The sequence below is a fragment of the Chiroxiphia lanceolata genome, chromosome 16, assembly GCF_009829145.1.
Source record: "Chiroxiphia lanceolata isolate bChiLan1 chromosome 16, bChiLan1.pri, whole genome shotgun sequence".
NCBI classification, from domain to species: Eukaryota; Metazoa; Chordata; class Aves; order Passeriformes; family Pipridae; genus Chiroxiphia; species Chiroxiphia lanceolata.
In genome coordinates, this window is record NC_045652.1 from 1595887 (window position 1) to 1609274 (window position 13388).

The 13388-nt window shown below is 66.6% G+C and overlaps 3 protein-coding genes across 4 annotated transcripts; 1 reads left to right on the top strand and 2 right to left on the bottom strand.

Moving 5' to 3' along the window:
• The first annotated feature begins 57 nt into the window (after window positions 1-57).
• JMJD8 (jumonji domain containing 8) lies at window positions 58-2024 on the top strand. Its single transcript, XM_032704213.1, has 9 exons — window positions 58-159; window positions 267-350; window positions 699-747; window positions 829-925; window positions 997-1065; window positions 1139-1258; window positions 1336-1403; window positions 1560-1694; window positions 1785-2024. The coding sequence occupies exons 1-9, from the start codon at window positions 74-76 to the stop codon at window positions 1863-1865; spliced, it is 789 nt and encodes a 262-aa protein (XP_032560104.1). The 5' UTR covers window positions 58-73; the 3' UTR covers window positions 1866-2024.
• Window positions 2025-2106: 82 nt separating this feature from the next.
• STUB1 (STIP1 homology and U-box containing protein 1) lies at window positions 2107-6049 on the bottom strand. Its single transcript, XM_032704206.1, has 7 exons — window positions 5786-6049; window positions 4691-4889; window positions 4430-4595; window positions 4211-4301; window positions 3671-3727; window positions 3434-3550; window positions 2107-3058 (listed from the first exon to the last, which is right to left on the bottom strand). Exons 1-7 carry the CDS (start codon window positions 5966-5968, stop codon window positions 2933-2935), a joined length of 939 nt encoding a protein of 312 aa, XP_032560097.1. The 5' UTR covers window positions 5969-6049; the 3' UTR covers window positions 2107-2932.
• Window positions 6050-6886: 837 nt separating this feature from the next.
• Window positions 6887-13040, bottom strand: RHBDL1 (rhomboid like 1). 2 transcript variants are annotated; one of them, XM_032704193.1, is made up of 8 exons: window positions 12919-13040; window positions 10719-10850; window positions 10231-10455; window positions 9247-9395; window positions 9052-9164; window positions 8683-8783; window positions 7921-7981; window positions 6887-7844 (listed from the first exon to the last, which is right to left on the bottom strand). In XM_032704193.1, exons 1-8 carry the CDS (start codon window positions 12955-12957, stop codon window positions 7573-7575), a joined length of 1092 nt encoding a protein of 363 aa, XP_032560084.1. In that variant the 5' UTR covers window positions 12958-13040; the 3' UTR covers window positions 6887-7572. The 2 variants fall into 2 exon arrangements, with proteins under 2 accessions (XP_032560084.1, XP_032560083.1); XM_032704192.1 differs by having other exon boundaries at window positions 10692-10850.
• Window positions 13041-13388: the final 348 nt, after the last annotated feature.

Below are 13388 nucleotides of genomic sequence, written 5' to 3' on the forward strand. Positions count from 1 at the left end.
GCCCCTTTAAGCCGTGGCCCTCACCAGGCGGATGTGCGCGCGGTGCATGCCGGGGGCCGTAGTCCCGGTGGCGATGGCGGCGCGGCTGCTCCCGCTGCTCCCGCTGCTGCTGCGCTGGGCCCGGCCCGTCCAGGGCACCGCCCCGCCGGGCGGCGGATGGTGAGCGCGGGGGGGGCTTCCCCGGGCCAGGCCGGAGCATGGGGAGCGCGGGGGGGCTGCCCCGGGCCGGTCCCGATGCCGGTACCGAGCGCAGCCTCCCGCTGCAGGCTGGCGGGCTCGGTGCCGGAGGAGGAGCGCTGCACCGTGGAGCGGGTCGATGCCTCCCTCACATACTCCCTCTTCCTGCAGCGGTAACGGGGGACCCGGCACGGCCCCGCTGGACCGAGACATGGGTCCCGGGGCGGGGGCGGGAACGGGAACAGTGCCCGGTGCACCGGGCGGGATAACGGGGAGGGATCGGGAGGGTTGGAGGGGCAAGGACCCGGGGGAAGGTGGTTGGAGCCGGTCCCGGTGCCCCGGGAGTGGTTTAGAGCCGGTCCTGGTGCCGGTTTAGGACCAGTCCCAGTGCCCCAGGGATGTGTCGGGGTTGGTCCCGGTACCCCCGGGGGTGGGTCGGGGCCGGTCCCGGTGTCCCGGGGATGTGTCGGGGCCGGTCTCGGTGCGTCGCCCCGGCGGGACCCCGCTGGATGCTCCCCCAGGTTCGCCTTCTCCCGGCCGGTGATCCTTGGCGGGGTCACGGACAACTCGGTGAGTACCGGGAGGGTCCAGGGGGACTCCGGGGAGGTCACATACCCCCCGTGCCATCCCGGCCCTATGCTCCATCCCCAGGCGTTCCGAGCCCTGTGCACCCGGGAGAAGCTGCTGGCGGCGTTCGGGCCGCTCCCGGTGCGGCTCAGCACGGCCAACACCTACTCGTACCGCAAAGGTGAGGGGGGGCCGCACCCGGCCCGGCGGGGCCGCTGCCCCCGCTCACCGCTCCCGTTCCCGTTCCCGCAGTGGATGTGCCGTTCCAGGAGTACGTGGAGCGGCTGCTGCAGCCGCAGGACCCGGCCCGGCTGGGCAGTGGTGGGTGTAGCACCGTCCCGGCCCCCCGGAACCCTCCGGTCCTCACCGGGCTCAGCCTCCCGTGTTCCCCCAGACACCCTGTACTTCTTCGGCGACAACAACTTCACCGAGTGGGGCCCCCTGTTCCAACACTACGTGCCCCCTCCCTTCCGCATCCCGGGCACCAGCCCTGCCTACAGCTTCGGGATCGCAGGTGGGCACGGGGTGGATCGGGGGGGGAGGGAGAGAAATCGGGGTTCTCCCCAGCACCAACCCCCCGTTCCACCGCAGGCTCAGGCTCCGGCGTTCCCTTTCACTGGCACGGCCCCGGTTTCTCCGAGGTGATTTTTGGCAGGAAGGTGAGAACTGAGCCCTGAGGGAAGGATTTGGAGGGGCGAGGGAGAGCAACAAGCCCCCTAAGGGGTGTCCCTGAACACGGGGAAGCCCTGATGGTGCTGAGCCTGAGGGGCTGGAGGGGAAATTGGGGGGGGGGGTGTCCCCTTGGTGTTTTCCAGCGCTGGTTCCTGTACCCCCCGGATAAAACCCCCCACTTCCACCCCAATGAGACGACGCTGGCCTGGCTCCAGCACACGTACCCCACACTGCCCCCTGCTCAGCGCCCGCTCGAGTGCACCCTGCGCCCCGGGGAGGTGAGTCAGCACCCAGGACCCCCGGGAGGGTGGAGGGGACCCCACACAGCCCACCTAGAGCCACGGGACCCCCCATGCTCCCTCCCACAGGTCCTGTACTTCCCTGACCGCTGGTGGCACGCGACACTCAACCTGGACACCAGTGTCTTCATCTCCACCTTCCTTGGGTAGAGCCAGGAAGGACAAGGATGTGTCACCATCATCCTGGACACTGCAGGAATTCCTGCCACCCTCAGGGAAAGGAAACTGGTTTGGGGACCAACTGCCTGAGAAAGTTCTGGTTTTTACTGGTCTTTTTCCTCCCCCTTGGATTAAAGTTGTTCTACTGTAGCCAGTGTGTTGCTACATCCCCCCTCCCACTGGCTCCCGAGCCAGGATATCCCCAGAAATCACTGCTGTGAACCACTCCAGCTCCTTTTCCACATTTATTGCTGAATTTTTTTTTAATTATTTTTATATATATATATATTTTTTAATGGACATTGGCAAACTTCCAGGGGGTGCTCAAAAAGCCAGGCAGGCTGTGGGCCGACCAAAATGCTGGAACCTCAGTTGGATACAGATTTGTTGGTTATTTTTTGTGGTGTTTTTTAAGGGATTTTATTAAAGGAGTAAGAACCTTAACCCAGGTGGTTGTTTGCAGGGAACCACAGGCAAGGGGAGGCGGGAGCCAGCCCCTTCCAGCCCTGGGGCTGTTGTTTCCTAGGAAAAGCCAGAGGGTGAGTTGGTCTCACCCTGGCAAGTGGCTATTTACAGGGAAGAGGACCCAGCCCTGGCCAGGCAGGAGGTGGAAGGAGGAGGAAACAACTATATACACAGGGAGGGACTGGGTTCCAGGTGCTCATCCCAGCGAGCTCCCTGTGGCACTCCCTGGAGCAGGACACTCTTCGGGGACTGCCAGCGGCCGTGGCCGAGAGGGACCCTGCTCTGTGAGCCATGGAGATAGATGATAGTGAGGCCACTGCTGCTAAGGCAGCCTTCTCCCGACCCCCAGGCAGGTCTTGGAGCTGGAGAGGGGAGCCCAGGGAGCCGTGGTGCCCACCCAGCCACTACGGGAAGGGGAGATGGTGACGTGCCCTCGCCTCACGCTGGGTCTGGGGCAGCCGGAGCGGAGGGGGAGCAGCCAGGGAACAAGTAAGGCATGGTGCCAGCCTGGGGAGCTGTGCTGGGGCACCCCAACACTGCCCCAGCCCCTCAGTTATGCCCCCCCAGGCCCCTCAGTAATTCCCCCCAGCCCCTCAGTAATCCTCCACCCAGCCGTTCTCCGAGATGAAGGCGTCAATCACCTCCTTCATGGCGAGGTTGGGGATCAGCTGGTCCTGGGTCAGGGGACTCCGCGTCACCGGGTCGAAATGACCCACGCGCTGCAGGGAGGAGCGGGTGGGAACCGGTTACTCCACGTGCCCTGGTGGTTACTCCACCAGCCCTGGGCCACAGGGACCATTGGCATCTGCCCTGGCATCCGGCACGGCAGCCAGGCCTCTGGGGGGAAGGAGGGACAGCCCCCTCTGAAGGTGCCTCTCAGCAGGATGAGGGCAGGTCAGGGCACAAGACCCCGGCCAAGAGCCGCCTCTGCTTTGGGCAGGGCCCGGCAGCACCTGCTCCACAGGGAGCTGCCCTGGCACGTAACTGGGAACAAACCCAAGGAGCCTTCAGAACCCTGAGCTGGGAGCTGCCTTCCTGCCCAGGCAGGAGAGGAAGGCAGGAAAGGTGCTGGGAAACCCCCCTCCAGGTGGTACCTGGAGATGCTCCTCAATGTCCTTCCTGTCGTAGGTGATCCCACTGGGCGTGATGCAGGGCTCTCTCATCAGCTCAAAGCTGATCTTCCCGCACAGGTAGTCAGGGATGTCCCGCTTCTGGCTCGAGAGAGGCACAGGTGGGTCAGGAAGATGGACTGGGAGGTGGTGCTGGCTCAGAGGGGGAAGCAGGGAACACAGCAGGGGGAGAGATGGGAGTGCAGGTCAGGGCACACTCACCTTCCTCTTCTCATCCACCTGCGAGAAGAGCTCGTCCATGTCTGCCAGGTATTTGTCCTGAAAGAAAAGCCCTTCAGGATAAGGACACCCCAGCACAAATGGGCTACCCCAGGGAGAGCCCCCAAACCTCCCACCCATGGGAGCAGCTCCTCAGCCCCTCTGCCCGTGCAGCCCCCAGCTGAACCTGGAAAGAGTGATCCAGCTTAAACTAACCTTCCTTCGTAGGGCTATTTTTATCAGAGATTAGTCCCCAGCACCCAGACCCACATGTGGCCAAGAGCCACTTGTGTTCCCTCAGGGAACAACAGGTCCAGAAGGCATCACTACTGCTGGGCTGGGACAAGAGTTGACAGAGCAGGGGCAGCCATCACAGGGGGACACAAAAGCACCAGCCACAGAATAACGGCTGAGGAGCTGTGCTCTGTCCTGGGGTCTCTTGGCTTTCATCTGCACAGCTGCAGCCCTGGCTGCCCTGGCTTCCCTGGCTACAGAAGAGCCTGGGGATGAGCATGAGGATGGGATGAGGAAGCCCCCACTCACGTGCTTGGCCTCGATGGTGGCCAGCTGAACTCGGCTCCGGCTCTCGTCCGTGTTTTCTTCTTGCTGGGTCTTCCGACACTCGGCTAACTCCCTGGGACAGAGCAGAGCAGGAGGATGGAGGGACACTGCCGCTCCCTTCCCTGCTGTCCTGGAGGGCAGAGACCTGTGACAGCGTGGTGATACTCAAAAAGCCTTTACTGATGCCCTATGTCCTGTTACCTCTCCTTCTCCGCCATGATCAGCTTGGTCAGGTGGGAGTGCAGCTCGTTCTCCTGGTTGATCCGCTTCTCCTCGATGCTGTTCCAGCGTTTCTTCTTGGCGATGCGCAGGGCGCTGGGGATGTCGTCCCCGAAGTTCAGCCGCTGCTCCTTGGCCAGGTTGTAGGCTGGGGAGAGCAGGGCCACGTCAGAGCCAGCGCCGGGTCCCTGGCACCACCCTCGGCCCTTTCCCACAGGTGGGGGGGCCGCCGTGCCCGCTCACCTCTCTGCAGGTTGGCAATGGCCTCGTCGTAGTTCTCCATCTCCAGCTGGCACTGGCCCAGGAAGAAATGGGCCTTCACCGACTGCCCGTCCAGCTCCAGTGCCCGCTTGCAATCCGCCAGGGCCTTGTCGTGCTGCTGCATCTTCAGGTAGCACAGGGCCCGGTTGGTGTAGTACACGGCCACCAGGGGGTTCCGGTTCTGCGGGGACAGCCCCATGTCACAGGGGATGGCAGGGACAGCCGGGGCACTCGGTGACACTGTCACCCGGGCAGGGACAGCCGGCAGTGCCAGTGCGGGCGTGCAACCCGTGGGGAGGTGCCAGGATGGATTGGGGACAGGCTGGGCCGGTCCCCATAGGGCAACCTGTGTCCCTGCCTCCAGAGGGGACAGTCCCCACCAGCTGGGGGGGCTGGAGCACCCAGGGGGGGTCTGCCCTACCCAGCACAGCCTGGGGACGGGGCAGGGTGGAGGCACCCTGAGGGTGAGTGGAGGAGGGTCCAGCTCAGAGAGAGCAGGGGGACAGGCTGGGCTGGGAGGTGTCCATGCCCAGGGAGGGGGCTAGGCCAGGCCTGGGGGGCATAGTCCAGGCCCAAGAGGGAGGATCCAGGCCCAGGAAGGTGGTCTAGGTCAGGAGGGGACAGTGTCCAGACTAAGGGGGTCCCATCCTAAAGGTATCCTGACCAGGCCCGAGAGAAAAACATTGTCCAGACTAAGGAGATTCCATCCCGGGGGTATCGAGGCCAGGGCTGGGGAGGTGTCCAGGCTGGGGGAAGCGGGTCCCATCTCGGGGGTGTCCCATCCCCGAGGGTCTCGTCCCGGGCTCAGCCAGGCCAGGACCGAGAGGGTGCCCAGACCAAGGGACGTCTCATCCTGGGGTTATGGAGGCCGGGGTAGGGCCCGTCCCGGGGGTGTCCAGGCCAGGACCGGGCCGGGGGGGAGGCTGGTGTGTCCTGTCCCCGAGGGATCCCGTCCTGGGACCATCCAGGCCGGGGTGACCCACCCCTGAGGGTCCATCCCGGGGGTACCCGGGCCAGGCCCGTGGGGAGGGGGGCGGTGCGTCCCCTCCCCGCTGATCCCGTCCCGGTGGGACTCACGATGGCGCGGCCGTAGCAGGCGGCGGCTTCGGGGTACTTGCGGCCGCCGAAGAGCCGGTTTCCCTGCTCCTTGTGCTCCTGCGCGCTGTGGCTCTTCTCGGGGCTGGCGCCCCCCGCGCTCCCCGCGCCCGGCCCCGCCGCGCCGGGCCCCGCCGCGCCCTCGCGCTCCTCCTTGCCCTTCATGGCCGGCGCGGCCCGGCCCGGCGGCCGCGGCTCCGCGATGAGCGGCCCGGCTGCGCTGCGCCCGCGCACTGCGCATGCGCCACCGCCGGGGCGGGGCCGTGGGAGGGGCCAACGGGGAGAGGCGGAGCCGGCGGGGAAGGGGCGTGGCCAGCCCGGTAGGGGAGGGACAGAGAGCGAGAGGGCGGGATTCGGAATGTGGGCGGGGCTAATGTGGGGGCGGGGTCTGACAGGGTGAGGCGGGGCCTACGGGCGGAGGGGCGCGGTTAATGTTTGTGGGCGTGGTCATATGGAGGTGGGCGTGGTCCGAAGGAGGTGGGCGGGGCATGCTTGAGGTTTATGGGGCTGAAGGGGGGCTGGATGGAGCGGATTGGGGGGTGCGAGTGGGCTTGGGGAGGGGTTGAGGATGGGATTTCAGGGGGATGTGGGCTGGCTGGGGGCTTGGGGAGGGGATGCAGAGGAGGCTCGGGGGATCGGCGGAGGGGGGGGAGTGAACAGAGGGTTGTGGGGTGCAGAGGGGCTGTTGGGTGCCGGGGGTTCAGCGGGGGTGTAGGGGCACAGAAGGGTGTGGGGTTGGATGAGGTGGGGGCTTGGGGGGCTGGATGGGGGTGTATCCAGGGCTGAAGTTTGGGTGCGTGGAGCAGGCGGGGCTGGAGGCGGTGGGGGGTGGTCTCGGTGCTGCAGCAGCCCAGCCCCACACCCCCCCACACCCCCACACCCCTCCGCGCTGCCAGCCCCGCGGGGCTCGGCCGGATGCCGCTCCACTTATCCCAGAGTTTTCTGCTCCAGTAAGTCCCGTGCCCGGCTGTGACCCCCCCGCCACCGCCCACCCCGGGGCCAGCCAGCCCCGGCTCCCTCCCCGCCTCCCACAGGGAGGGGGGGCACGCCCCTATTCCCCCCCAACAGAGACACACGCCCCAGCAGTGTGCAAAATATTTATTTATACTCCAAAAAGGTCGGGGGGGGGGTCAGAGCGGGGACCCCCCCTGCGCCCCCATCCCGTGGCGAACCCCCCGCCCCGGGGAGGGCGCTGGCAGCAAAGCGGGGGGGGCCGGGGCGCGGGGAAGGGGGGGCTGCGCCCCGAGGGCACTGCCGAAACGAGTTGTGCCGGTCTCAGCTGGTTCCTGCCGGGCTCTCCCCATATCCTTCTGGTTTTTTTTTAATTCCTCTCTTTCTATTATTTATATTTATTTTGGCGTAGAAAAATAAATCGCTCCTATTTTGGCACCAGTCCTTCGTGTGAAAGTGCAGGTCCTGGGGGGCAACGAGTGTTAGCCCCGACCCTGGGAAGGGGGTACAGGAGCCAGCGAAGGGGTCCCCACACTCGGCTCCTTCCGGGGGGCACATCCCGAGCCCTGCGGGCACCCCGGGGGGGTTTGCGATGCCAGGGCAGGGCTGAAGCATCCTTTGGGGTGGGGGTACAGCGCAGGGGGTCGGCAGGTACATTCGGGGGGCGCAGCCCGGGGTGGGGGGCGGCGCGTTCTGTAGCACCGAGGGGGCAGGCGGGCGGGGGGTGGCCTGTCCCCATGTCACGCGCGGGGACCCCCCGACCCCTCCACCGGGCCTGGAAAACAAACCAACCGAAGGGCCGGGGCGGGGGGCGTGGGCTACGGCGGGGGGGGGATCTGTGCTCCCAGCAGGTCGTAGGCGAAGATGTTCCAGAAGACGGCGAAGAGCAGGAAGGTGCCGTAGGAGAGCAGCAGCACCCACCAGCCGCACTGGTCCTGCAGGCTCTCCTCGTAGCTGCGCAGGATGGTCAGCCCCATGCTGATGCCCACGATGGCCCCCGCCAGGTGAGCCATGAAGGACGGCTGCGGGCCCGAGGCCGGCAGCGGCGGCGAGAACCGGAGCCACACGGCGCGACCCACCTCGGAGCTCACTGCGGGACACGGCAGGGGCTGAGCCCACCCCGCCCGCCCTTCCTGCCCGCGGGGGGGTCGGGGGTGGGTACTCACTGCACACCAGCGCCAGCACCATCCGCAGCAGCTTGTAGGGACAGCGCATCCCGGCCCAGTTCTGCGGGAGAGGGAGGGAGGGAGGGATGGATGGATGGATGGATGGATGGATGGATGGATGGATGGATGGATGGATGGATGGACGGACAAGGGGCTGGCACCAGCGATGACCCAGCACCAGGGCGTAGGCTGGTGCCATACCCCCAGTGCTCCCCATGGAGTTCCCCCACGTCCCTGCTCCTCCCACCCACACCCACCCCATGATGCCACCCAAGGTGCTCTCCCCCGTAACAGTGCCCCCCCATGATGCCCCCTCAGCGTCCTCAGTGTCACACCATGCTGCCCATCCCATGGTGCCACCCACCCCATGGCACAACCCCCATCAATGTCACACAAGGACACTGACACCCACCCCCGATGCCACCCCACAGCACTTCCCCCAGTGTGACACAAGGCTGCCCATCCCACAGTGCCACCCACACCATGGCATCCCCCTCTAATGTCCCACCATCCTTTCCACCCCACAAACAGCTCCCACCCATGCTGTCACCCAACGGTATCCCCCACCCAATATTACACCGTGCTGCCCACCCTACAGTGCCACTCAGCCCCAATACCACCCCATGGTATCCCCCTTGATACCCCTAATGCCCCCCTCCCTCCAGTGTCACACCATGACGCCCACCCTCCAGTGCCATCCACCCCATGGCACCCTCCCCCACGCTACCCCCCTCGTGCCCCCTGTGCCCCCTCCCCACTGACCATGACGACATTGGCGAGGTGGGCTGAGCAGAGGGCGTAGACCCCCCCTGAGCCCCCAACCAGGGGGGCCCTCATGTCAGTGATGGAGACAGTCAGGGAGCCTGGGGGCACAGACAGGGCTCAGCACAGAGCCTCACCCCCACAGCATTAATTAATTACTGTCCACATTAATTAATTACAGGCTGCATTGCCCCCAGCCCCCTGCCAAGTGACTCTGGCACTGCAGGGTGGTACCCAGCAAAGTCCTTCACCCCCATCAGACTCGGGGTGCACCTCCTCGTGCCCTCCCTGGGGCAGAGGGAGGGGACAGATGGGGACAGATGGGGACAGACGGGGACAGATGGGGACGGCCCCCCGGGCAGCACCCACCTGCCAGGACCCCGGCCAGGTAGAGGAAGCTGATGCGCAGGATGCCGTGCACCATCTCCAGGGGCACCCCGATCATCAGCTGCAGGAGGGCGTTGAACCCCAGCTGCTCCAGCCTGCCCGGGCACAGGAGGGCACAAAGGGGCTCAGCCCATGCAGCCCCCGGGGTGTCCCCAGCGGCCCCCCCGCAGGACCTACCCCACGTGCATGAACATGTAGGTGAGGAAGCGCCAGGCCCTCGCCCGGTGCCCGGGGTGATAAACCAGGGGGCTCTTCATGTACTCGGGGTGGTAGGTCTGCAGCACCCACTTGTTCAGCCGGGCCCCGTAGCAGAGGAACACGATGATCTGTGACAAAGCCCACGGCTGTCACCCCCCAGCACTGCCAAAACACTCCCCCGTCCTTCTGTCCTGAGCCGGGGGCACCTGGCCCCTTCACCCCAGGTCTGAGACCCCAGAGGATGCCAGGACATCACTGGGGTCACCTGTCCCCTCTGCCCTGAGTCTGAGCCTCCCATAGGCACTGGTGGCAGAACTGGGGTCGCCCATCCCCTCTTCCCTTGGTCTGGGTCCCACATATGGGACTCATTTGTTATGTGAGGACATAACAAACAGGGTCCCCCATTCCTTCACCTCAGACCTGAGCCCCCCAAGGGCACCAGGCCATCACAACTGGGGTCACCCATCCCTTCTGCCCTGAGTCTGAGCCTCTGTATGGGCACTGGTGCATTACAACCAGGGCCACCCATCCCTTCACCTCATATCTAAACCCCTCTGTGGGCACCAGGACATCACAACTGGGGTCACCCATCCCCTTTGCTCTGGGTCTGAGCCCTACCATGGACTCTAGGACACCACAACCAGGGTCATCCATCCCTTCACCCCATATCTAAACCCCTCTGCGGGCACCAGGACATCAGAATGGGGTCACCCAGCCCCACTGCCCTGGGTCTGAGTCCCCCATACGGGCACAGAGATGTCACATCCAGTGTCACGCGTCCCCTCATGTCAGACCTGAGCCCCCTAGTGGGCATCAGGACATCACAACCAGGGTCATCCATCCCTCCCTCACTGCAGATCTGAGCTCCAAATCCCAGAACCAGGGTCACCCACCCCGTCCCTCCCGAGTCTGAGCCTCGCCAAGTCACCGGGACACTCGGGCGGGGCTCGGCCCTGCCCGCACCTGGGTGAGGGTGACGGCTGCCATGAACACGGGGGGTGGGCAGGTGCGGTGCTGGTAGAAGTACCAGCGCCGGTCCATCTCGCAGGGCAGGATCTCGTAGGCCACGTAGCGGACGAAGCGCTTGTAGAAGCCGAGGCCGGTCTCGTCCAGGAGGACGTCGCGGGGCAGCGCCCGCTGCCCGTTGGCGATGGCGCGTTTGAAGCTGCTCGAGCGCTTGCTGCTGATCTGCGGGGAGAGCCCGGGGGGCCGCGGGGGCCGCGGGGCTTGTGGCCACCCCCTGCCCAGCCACCCCCTCATGCCACAGCCCGGACGAGCCACCTCAAGGCCGTGCCACCATCCCACGCCCCTGGGGGACCACCGATGTCTGCCCCCCTCCCCAGGAGCACGAGGAGGAGCCCAGTGCCCACCCCGGGCTGGCACCCGGCCGCTCACCCCCGTCCCCGCGGCCCCCCGGCACTGACCAGGTCTACCAGCTCCTGATAGCAGACCTGCCCCTCATCGTTGCCCTGTGCCAGGGCCACCAGCATGTCGAGCTTGGCAGGGTCCAGGGGCAGCTCATGGCTGTGCACCAGGCTGGCAAACGTCTCCACCCCGATGAAGCCGGTGTTTTCGGGGTCGAGCTGTGGGGCGTGTCAGGGGTGTTACTGGGATGCCGGGGATGTGACCCCGTGGTTGGCTGGGGAGACCACCCGGTGCCCCTCACCGTGGCCTTGTGCTGCTCCATAACACCAGTCTCTACCTCTGTCAGGGGCACTATAACCTGCCCCCCCTCCAGACTCCGCACCATGTGGGTGCCCTGTGCCACGCAGGTGCCCTGTGCCATACCAGTGTCCCCATCTCCCCGCGGAGCAGCCAACACTCTCCTACTCAGTTATTTCTTGCCGCCAGCAGCCTGCCAGCCAGGAAGCCACCAAGCTAAACACACGCGCAGCCCTGGCACCAGCCTCCTCCTCCTCCTCCTCCTCCTCCTCCTCCTCCTCCTCCACCTCCTCCTTCTCCTCCTCCCCTACTTCTCCCGTCGCCCTTGCCACTGGGATTCACCACACCCTGTGCCAGGGCACCCTCTGCCATCCTCGGGGCTCCCGGAGTGAATTGGGCACCCTGAGCCCTCCAGGCAGAGCGCACCACGGGGTACCCAGCACCACGGGGTACCCAGCACCACGGGGTACCCAGCACCACGGGGTACCCGATGTGGTCCTGTTCATGGAGACAAGGAGCCAAGGATGGCACAAGGAGGATGGAGACTGGGAGGGGGCACTCTTGGTTGGAGTACAGGGTGGCTGGGACCCTGAACCCCACAATGACCCTGAAATCGCGTTAGGTTTGCTCCTTGCTTCTGCGAGGAATGAAACAGAGGAGAGGAACCTCGTCCTCATGGGATGGGTAGGAAAGGGAATGCTGGGGGAATGGGGTCACATCCACACCCAGGTGGACACCCCGTCCCTCCAGCACCATCAGGGAACAGCCACAGCCTCTTTCCCGAGAAGGGTTTGGCTGCCCCAGAGCAGGGGGCAGGGTGGGACACATGAAGTGGGATGCAGGGTGGGATGTGTGAGGTGCAGGGTGTAGGATACAGGTGCAGGCAGCACTTGTATCCTCAGAGAAGCCACCAGCCCATGAGAGCAGCCTCAGCCGTTGGGATTTGGGAGCGCCCTGTCCCCTCTGCCCCACACACGTCCCCCACAGGTGCCACGTGTGTGTGTGTCATGCCGGGACCTGGCACACGCTGTCCCCATGCTGGCACACGCTGAGCTCACTGGCCTCAGGAGCCCCGGCAGCAGCCAGGACGCCCCTCTCTGCTTTTAGGGTGCAACTCCCCACACCCCAACCCCACTGGCCCCCTATGGTCCCTCCTGAGAGGGCTTGATCCCCAGTCCTCCAGCCCCCTGGTCCTGCTGGGCTCCCCCAAGTCCTGCTGTCTCCCAGGAAAGCTGCTGCTCATCCCCGAGCTGCTCGGAGACACATGGAGCCCCAGAGCCCGAGGGTGGGGTGACACGGGGGACAGCACCGCAACTCCCGGGCTGCGGGACTCAAGCCAAGGTCATGGAGCCAGTCGGGGGCAAGGGGAGAAACAGTTCATTTCCCTGATCCCCAGTAAATTCTGTCCCCATGCCCAGGGGAGAGCAGCCAGCTGGGCCCGGGGTGGGTGGGGATGCAGGGAGGAGCCGGCGGAGCTCAAGAGGGGCTCCTGGGGGCTGGGGGACAGCGGGAGGTATCGCCTCGAGCCCCCATCCTGCCGCGAGCGCCAGGATGCCCCACGCCAGGCAGCGCTGATGCTCCACGGCCCGATCCCGCAATCAGGTCACGGGGGTGGGTGCAGTCCCCCGCCTCGCCGGGATGCCCGATCCACGGCACGCCCAGGGCCCCATCCTGCGCCCAGAGCCCACGGGCGGCGCCGGGGCTCGGTGCCCAGCACCCCCCGTCCTTGAGGGTGCAGCGGGCAGGATCCGGCCCGGGGCTGGCGGAGGAAGAGGCCACAAGTGAGCCGAGTTGCGCGTTCTCGGCGGCACGGGGGGGGCGGGTCCCCCGGGGCGGTGACGGGGGGTAGCGGGGGACGCTCGCGGGGGGTGGCACGGCCGCGGTCGCCGCCCTGGATGGGCAGCGCTGCCCGCTGCGCGCCAGCCGAGCCCGGTGCGTGCGAGCATCTCCCCCCGGGAGCGATGCCCGGTGCCCCCCGGGCGGACTCACCTGCTCCTGGATGAGCTGCAGCAGGGAGCTCCTGTCCATGCACCCGGCGGGCGGAGGGCTCCGCCGCTCCCCCGCGCCCGGGGCCGGCGAGCCGGGCAGGGGAGCGGCGCGGGCGGCGGGGGCGGCGGCGGGGGCGGCTCTCCCCGCCAGCCCCGCGTTGCGGCGGGCCCGGGAGCGAGCGGCGAGCGGCGGCGCCGGGAGCCGCCGATGGCAGCGGGGAGACGGCGGCGGCGGGGGCGGGCGCGGAGCCGAGCGGAGCCGCCCCCGCCGCAGCGCGCGGCGCAGCGCCCCCCCCTCCCCGCACCCCCCGCCGCCGCCGCGAGGGGAACCGGGACCCGTCCCGCCCCGCCCCGCCCCGCCGGCGGCACTGGGACACGGCACCGGGAGGGAGCGAGCACCGGGCGCTCCCAGCATGGGATGGTGCCGGGAACCGGCATCCCGGTACAGCTGCGGGCATCCCGGTACTGGAG